Source organism: Buceros rhinoceros, unplaced genomic scaffold (assembly GCF_000710305.1).
Source record: "Buceros rhinoceros silvestris isolate BGI_N320 unplaced genomic scaffold, ASM71030v1 scaffold35950, whole genome shotgun sequence".
Taxonomy (NCBI): domain Eukaryota; kingdom Metazoa; phylum Chordata; class Aves; order Bucerotiformes; family Bucerotidae; genus Buceros; species Buceros rhinoceros.
The window spans coordinates 6,546-14,685 of NW_010392043.1; the positions used below are offsets into that span (position 1 = coordinate 6,546).

The 8,140-nt window shown below is 54.0% G+C and overlaps 1 protein-coding gene across 1 annotated transcript in view; it reads left to right on the forward strand.

Annotated features, from left to right (window-relative positions):
- FAM20A (family with sequence similarity 20, member A) overlaps positions 1-7,749 on the forward strand; it is a gene marked incomplete at its 5' end in the record, with an annotated part of 9,025 nt that extends 1,276 nt beyond the window's left edge. Inside the window, 7 exons of the mRNA XM_010143730.1 lie at positions 1,158-1,250; positions 2,784-2,899; positions 3,318-3,498; positions 3,766-3,875; positions 4,229-4,310; positions 4,390-4,449; positions 7,485-7,749. Of these exons, the coding sequence (XP_010142032.1) occupies positions 1,158-1,250; positions 2,784-2,899; positions 3,318-3,498; positions 3,766-3,875; positions 4,229-4,310; positions 4,390-4,449; positions 7,485-7,749 (907 nt within the window). The remainder of the gene's footprint in view (positions 1-1,157; positions 1,251-2,783; positions 2,900-3,317; positions 3,499-3,765; positions 3,876-4,228; positions 4,311-4,389; positions 4,450-7,484) is intronic.
- Positions 7,750-8,140: the final 391 nt, after the last annotated feature.

Below are 8,140 nucleotides of genomic sequence, written 5' to 3' on the forward strand. Positions count from 1 at the left end.
GGCAGTCGGGCAGGGCCCCCCCGGACCCCCCCCAGCCACGAACCGAGGAGACCTTAGCTAGGGGTGTGAGCATCCTTGGCAGGGACAGGCACAGCGGAGCCGCCTCGATCCCCTCCTGCTCTCAGCTCCTGGAAAGGTTTCATTACTGTGGCTGCTCGCACCACCCCAGAGACACCCACGAATAAACACCAGTGTTCCCACGCTGCTTCCTGACGCTGGACATTGTTCGGTCCATGGATGCCAGATGGTGGAGGGCTTCTGGAACTTGTTCTCCTGAGAACTTTGCTGTTAGCAACTGCCCGTTTCTTCCTCTTCCCCAGCTGCCTTTGTGTTCTGCCTTATTTCTCCTTGGATTCCCCGAAGTGTTTCCAAGAAAGAGCCATCAGTCCCAATCAGCACAACAAGAGTTTTAAATTGCTTCTGCACTTATTTGTAGCCCCTCGGGACTCTTCACATTCATCCCCAGTCACTCCGTGCCGCGCACAGGCAGGGCAGCTGGCAGCACCCTGGCTGCCATGGTTTGCTCATCCAGAAAGCAGCCAGCTCCTCTCCCATGGGTTTCCACCCACCTCTGCCTCGTGTCCAGCAGGTCTGGCTGGGGAAGGAAAGCATCCACGCACCCAGCTGAGCCCTGTCAGCAGAGCCCATGGGCTTTCCTGTCATATCCAGCTGCTCGGGAGGCTGAGCATGCAAATTCATGCACTACACGTTATCGGGGCACTGTGTGTCAGCCCGAAAATTAAATTAAATGAGCTGGTGCTCCCATCTCAGGGATACGAGAGCATCAAACCTGAGCTCTTCTCTGTCTCCCACGGCGATGCAAGAAGTGCAGCATGGGCTCCAGCATCCCCCGATGTTGTACCCACAGTCCTGAGAGGGTCTAAACTCTGGCATAAAAGGTTTTAAAGCCCACAGTCACCCCACAGCCCCCCTCACCCATCCAGCACTGAGACAGGGCACAAATGCTGCTCCCCAGCACAGTGGGCGATGGCCACGGCTCAGCAGCTCAGCCCGAGTGCCCTGGCACCAGCATGGCCACAGGACAGCTGTCCCCAAGCACAGGGGCTGGCCCTGGGTACACTGTCTGTGTGCCACCACCCGCCAGCTGCCCGGGCTGGTGCCTGCCCAGTCGGGGTAACCCCCTTGCTCTCTCCCAGGCAGAAACGCGAGGAAGAGACTCCTGAGGACTTTTTCTACTTCGTCGACTTCCAGCGGCACAACGCGGAGATCGCGGCCTTCCACCTGGACAGGTTGGGACCTGCCACAGCACCTGGTCCTCTGCCCACAGAGAGCTTTGGCACGAGAAAAGCTGTGCCGAGCCCTGCAGAGCTGCTCAGCCTTAGAAGAGTGACTGCTAGGCAGCACCCTTTTAGGAGCTGATGCGTTATTTGGGGATGGCTCTGGCTCTCTCTGAAGCCCAGGAGTCACCTTTGCCTTGGTGTTGCACGAGAACGGGCTGGCAGATGAAGCCTAGGTTGCAAACGGGTCAGGTATTTATCAGGCTGTTACACTGCCACCGGCACGTGGTCCCCACCATGCATCAAAGTGCAAAGTGCAAAGATGAGCTCTGGGCACAGCCCGGGTCCCCTCCCGGTGAGGGAGCCAGGCGCTCAATCAGCAATCAAGGCACGTTTTGGATTGAGATAAACTGCAGCGATGCAGTTTCAAGCCCTCAGCTAATGAGCAATTAACCTGGCACCTCTTCCCAGCAGGCTTTGTACTCAACAAAATCAAAAATACCCTTATTATTATTAGAAGGGGAGGGCAGCAGCCACCTTCCCCTTGATGGGATGGGCATTGAGCATCAGGGGAAGGTGATGTCTGGTGAGGATGGTGGACACGGGTCTCTAGTTCCCACACCAAACTTACACGATAACCAGGACAAGACTCTTAAGTCCTGTAGCTCAAACTCTGAGTGAGGGAATGAAAAGAGCTGGATTCCCTTCCCAGTTCTGCCCCTCCATCACCGCAGTGACTCTGCTGGACTTGGCTACCCCAGCTCGCCTCGCTGCACCCCAGCTCCTCCGCCAGAAGAATGAGGCTGGAGTGCTTTTCTGAAGTGCTTTGTGGGTTTTAGAGCTGAACGACGCTAGATAAAAGCAAATACTGTTGTTTGTTTTTTCTTTAAACATTGCTAAAGAAGTAACAGGCTGAATCCTGGTCTGTGCCCGATTCGCAGAAGCAGAGGGCATTACCCAAGGGGCAGAGCACAGTGTTAGCCGTTTCCCCCCACGTTACTGACTCAGCAGGCAGCAGCTCTCCACTGGCTGATGTGGATTCCTTTCTGCCCCAGGCCCTGATTTGTTTAAGAATATTGGAGATGAATCAGCCGGGCATGAGTATCTCTGAGCAGGGCGATGCCTCTGCTGTCTCAGCCGTGTTGTACCAGGTTCGACACCTCTTTGCTCCGTGTCAAACCCAACAACAGAGAAGGGCCCAAGGGATGTTCTGGTTCCTGAAGGTCCCAGCTTGCATGTGGGGAGATGGGAGAAACCAGTTAAGGAAAAAGACATGAATCCTGGAGAACATCCAGATTGTTCCAGGCAGAAGCTATTAAAATAGCAAAATCCAAACTCAGCCACGTTCTGGCCCAGAGGGTGAAATGATCCTGGTTATTTGCTAGAAAGAAGCTGGGAGAGAAACAATCCATGTCGGTGCAGTCATCAGAATGCCCCTGGTTTACCGATGGAAGGGACAAGGGCAGTCTCTGCCGTCCCACATTGCTGTCCTGCAGTCATGTCTCTCTGCACCGCAGGCTCTGAGCCACTGTCGCTTTTGTGCAGGATCCTGGATTTCCGGAGGGTCCCACCCACAGTTGGGAGGTTGATCAATGTCACCAAGGAGATCTTGGAGGTCACCAAGAACGAGATCCTGCAGAGCGTCTTCTTCGTCTCACCAGGTGGGCAAGCACTTGACTGCTGCGAGCTGGGATTGACGTGTTGTCGGTGTGGGTGGAAGAGCAGGGTCCGCAGCAAAACAGCCCAACAGGACTTGGGCTGTTGAGAAAAAAATAAATTATTGGATGAAACATGCACAAAGATGCAGTTACAGCGGAGGTGTCCCTCAGCCTCCAGCTGGAATCATCTGCCAGATCTACGTGCCCACTCAGTTTCCCCAACCTTTCCCCTAGCATGTGACCAGGTCTGCACATCCACCACAAGCCACCGTTTGGCAGTTTCACACCCATGTGGTCACACAGGGTGCCACCATATATGGAGTCACTGTCACACGATGGGGCAGAGGTCGGTTCAGGCCACCTTGCAGCCTCCTGCAGATCGTAGCTCCTTTCCCCGTTGTCCTCTCTCTTCTCCTCCCAGCCAGCAACGTGTGCTTTTTTGCCAAGTGCCCGTATCTGTGCAAGACAGAGTACGCGGTGTGTGGGAACCCTCACCTCCTGGAAGGGTCCCTCTCTGCCTTCCTGCCATCCCTCAACCTGGCACCGCGACTCTCCATCCCAAACCCGTGGATCCGGTCCTACTCGTTTGATGGAAAAGAGGAGTAAGTGGGTAAATGATGCTGCTTTCCATATCTGCACTGCAGGGAGCGTGCGGGAGGGAGAGTGAGCAGGGTTCAGAGATTGCCTGTAATTACTCTAATAACTGGGAACTGACTGGGTTTGACTTCCAGTCTCCTGCATGCATTAGGTGGGAGATTTAAGTCCTCCTGCTCTCCATCTCTGCATGGAAGATCAGCTTTGGGGTGCTGTTGGGGCACGGCAGCAGCAACCACTGAGTGCGCCTCCCCTTTCTCATCCATCTCCTGCAGGTGGGAAGTGAATCCTCTCTACTGCAACACAGTGAGGGAGATCTACCCCTACAGCAATGGCAACCGTCTGCTTAACATCATCGACATGGCCATATTTGACTTCCTAATAGGTAGGACGAAGAGGGAAATAACATTCCTGCCTTCCAGGTGGGGTCTGCCCTCCTGTGCCATGCTGTTTCCTAAAGCCATCCCTTCTGCTCCAGAGACAGTTCTGGGGGGCTGCTGTCCCCCCACAGCTAGCCAGCACAACCCCTCCTGATGGGCAGGCAAGGGGGAGCCCCAGACCTGCCCAGACCCCTCCCCATGGGGTCCAGCAAGATGAAAGCAGCAGCTCTGAGCATCTTAGACACTTCCAGCACAGCAACAAGTATTTTGTGCAGATCTGAAAGAAAATGGGGGATAGTTTAGAAAATTACGTGGTCACACACAAGGGAAACTCTGTTCCTCTGTCTGCCCCTTCCAGGGAACATGGACCGTCACCACTACGAAATGTTCACCAAGTTTGGGGACGATGGCTTCCTCTTGCACCTGGACAACGCCAGAGGGTGAGGCAGTGGGAGGACACAGGGAGGGGGGCACCGGTGGGCAGGCACTGACGCTCTGCCCTCTCTGCTTACGTCACAGATTCGGGCGGCATTCCCACGACGAAACCTCTATCCTGGCCCCGCTCTCCCAGTGCTGCATGTAAGTCCCGCTTCACCTTCCTTCCAGCCACACCAGTGGTCCCACCACAACGGGCCGGCAGCGCTTGCTGCTGGAAGCCGCCCAGGGCTGGCTCCATCCAGCAGCGCAGGGAAGAGCCCCTGCTAATCCCAGCCAAGGGGACAGCCCGGAGTGGGGCATGGGGATCACAGGTTGTACCTGAAACAGGGATCAAGCTTCTACACCAGTTAGCTACGGTGTTGTACAACTGTCCTTCCTGGATACTTCCCCACTGAAGCAAAAAACCCTTGCAAGTGTAGAAGACCAGTGGATGCTGCCCATTGGATCAAACCCTCCCAGAAGTGCCCACTAGCATTTCCCAGCCCATCGACGTGAGGTGATAACAGCCCCAGCCCGCTCACACGAAGATCAGAAAGCTCCATCCAAAAGCCTGGTAGAACTTCGATACAATTCATCAGGTTTCTTCTCGTGGCGTTAAGGAGGAGCTCCTCAATTTACTATGTGAATCCTATCTTCATCCTTTATTAATTCACAGAAATCATTGGCTGAAAGTTAAATTTAAGAGACAGAAAAAGCTGTTCTTCCCTGTGGTTTCTCTTTAGGAGATGACCAACGTATTTCCTCACTCTACCTGCTGCATCTCAGCCTCAGGGTGTTACATGCACCCTCTCCCCGTACACTTGTGTTACTGGATCTAGTTTTAAGAACTGTTATTTGCACCCAGTGGGTCTTTTTGTCGGTAATTGCAGGCTCGCAGGGAACCCTGCCCTTGAACTCCTATTTTGTGCAGCTGGAATTAACTCTGCCTCTTAATTTGGACTGTACACAGTACTATCCACAGGTCAGACCTTCCTGTTCTGCCAGATCTACCTCCCAGAAGCTCTTCTTAATTTAGTTCTCCTTGGGAAAGGCAGTGGTAAGAAGACCTGCAAGTCCCACCTTGTAATAAGCAAACTAGAGCTGAATACGGTGAAAAGCAACTTACGCTGCCCGCGGGAGCCACCCAAAACCTCCTTTCCCACAACAGCCAGTTGGTTTGGAGTGGAGGAGCATCCAAAACCGCTTCAAAAGGAAGCAAAAAGGTTTATTTGAGCAAGCACAGAGGCTGCAGACCTCAGCCTGCCCTGGCCAACTCGCTGGACTCAGCCTGAGTCACCTCCTTGTTCCCACACCAGGCTGAGCCGTGCACACCAGGGCAGGAGCAAAGCCCTCCGGCCGCCCCAGACCAGAGGGACCACACAAACCCCAGGGGTGCTGAACAGCAGCCTGCCTGCTGCCCTGTGAAACACGTCTTTCTCCTTCACAGCTGGGCTATTCTCTGAGTTTGGCTTCCAGCAGATTTCAGCCTGGTATTTCAGCGACCTTTGACAGCTCTGACACCAGCCTTTGTCCCACAGGTTTGTGGGGTCTCCTCTCCCAGCGCTGCTCTGAGTACAGCACTTGGCACAAATGCAAAGGGTCAGAACCCTCCACAAGGCACAGATAGGGCTGGAAACAGACCCCACTAACCCGGCACACGTAACTTCTCAGCTGGTGAAGTCCTTCGAAATCTTCAACGCTTCAGTACAACAGCAGGTCGCAACTGCCCCGCGGGGCAGAAGCGGGACCAGTGGCAGGATTTCCATCTCAGGCTCCTTGCCGTGTTCTGCCTCTTTCTTACATAACTGTTAGAGCGTGAAACGAGCCGTTCCCCACGGGGTCAGACTACCCTGCTCTCCACCTCCAGGCCCCATCGCTGCTCGGACCAGAGCAAACACAGCTGGTGTTTACCCACAGCGGCTCCGCAGAGCCACCGCTCGCCTAGGAGGAGAGCGCACACACGCTCCTCTGCGGCGGTTCACATCTGCTCTGGACTCAGCTTCCTCTGGCAGCAGCAGCAGAACCTCACAGCCATGTTCCAGTGGTGATTTAAAGCCTCGTGGCCAGGCTTAGCACTCGGCCAAGTGATTATTTTTGCAGGAATATTATTGCGAGCTTGGCAGTGGGCAGCCAGGACAGCAGCCACTGTTTGAGCCGCCTGCCCCGTGCCAGCGCCACGCGGGGGGCGGCAGGTCACAGCACCTTTCTCCCTCCCTTGAGCAATGCCACCAGTATCACTGACCAAAGCCCGGCACCTCGCTCGGCTGCTCCGGAGCACCCAGTGCAACTCGGCGACCGCTCGGCCAGGCTCAGCAGCAGCGACAAGCCTTCCACTTGCTACCGGAACAGCGTGGGTCTCGTCAGAGCTGCAGAGAGCCCCATCGCTGCTCCCTGGGTGAAAAACAGACAGCCTCATCGCTGCTCCCCACTCCCGTCCATGCCCTGGGTGAAAAACAGACAGCAGCCAACTCTGGAGCTAGTTAAAACATTTCTGACTACACCTTTTTGCATCTGAAAATTCTGGCTCGGCTAGATAGGAACAGCTCCACGAACACAGACTACTCCGTTTCCAAAATTTAAAGGGCAATAATTACAACCACTGATTAATTTCAGTGTTAGAGGTGCTGAAGTCAAAACACTTTTGCTGAGGATTAAACAAATGATTTCAGAATATTTAGTTTCGTCCCCAGAGGGGTTCTAAGATTATAGTTTCTCATCCCACTTTCTGTCAAAGGGAAACAGTATCTAAACCTCCGTATCTCGTACAGCGAAGTCACAGTTAAGGCAGTTGCAGGAAGTATTTCCTCTTTTTGCCCAGTTTTGACAAGGCTTTTTTCTCATTTACCCCCTCCTCTGCCCCCACCCCATAAATGTAATCTCTGGGAACACAGCACCACCCTGCAGGAATAAGGGGAACAGGGTCATCTCTGACTCAGAGGAAAAAACACCCATTACTGAGAGCTCCGATCACGTTTCTCTCTCTGCTGACAGAAATTTGCAGTCTGGGAAAGCAAAGGAAGCAGCAGCAACTTCCATTTCCTTCACTGAGGGAAAGCTTTTGTTCCAAAGGTCTTTGTCAAGTACCTTTGTCCAGCTCTGCCCTCCCTCCTTCCCCTGCTACCAGAGGGCTCGGGCAGCTGGTTCTTGCCAGGGTGCCACAAGAGGTTTGCATTAAGGTGTCTGATTTTTTTTTCCAGAATAAAGAGGACAACTTTATTACGGCTGCAGCTCTTGGCTGAGCCTGAGTATCGACTCAGCGATGTGATGAGGGAATCCCTCCTGCAGGACCGCTTGGCCCCAGTGCTCACCGAACCCCACCTCCTGGCTTTGGACAGACGGTTACAGCTTATCCTGAAAGCTGTGAGGAAATGCATAGACACATACGGAGAAGCCAAGGTGGTGGCCAATGACACCACACAGCCCCAGGCTCCTGCGTCAGACAGAGTGAAGCCGACCACTTAAATGGTCCTTAGGGAAAATCCCTGCAAAGCAAGCGGCAAGTTTTAATAGCTGGGAGTTTCCATCTACAAACACTCGCAGAGACAGAAGATCTTCAAGAATCACACTGGGCTTCTATGCTGGGTGCTCACCCAAAGCTGCGGTGCTTGGCCAGTGTGTGGGTAAGTCGAGGTCTGGCTGCAGCAGACCCTTACACCAGCTCTGTGGGGGAAAAGCAGTGACCTCCTGTTCTGGAGGTGGCCATGCCCTTGGGAGGGTGGCAGACACGTGGCCGTTGAGTTGCTCAACCTGCACGGGACTTGGGTCTTGCTAGTGAAGGACACAAACTAGATCCAAGGATGAGGCTTGAATAAAGAGATGCCAAGAGCATTTTCCTCTTATTAGGTCTCTGTTC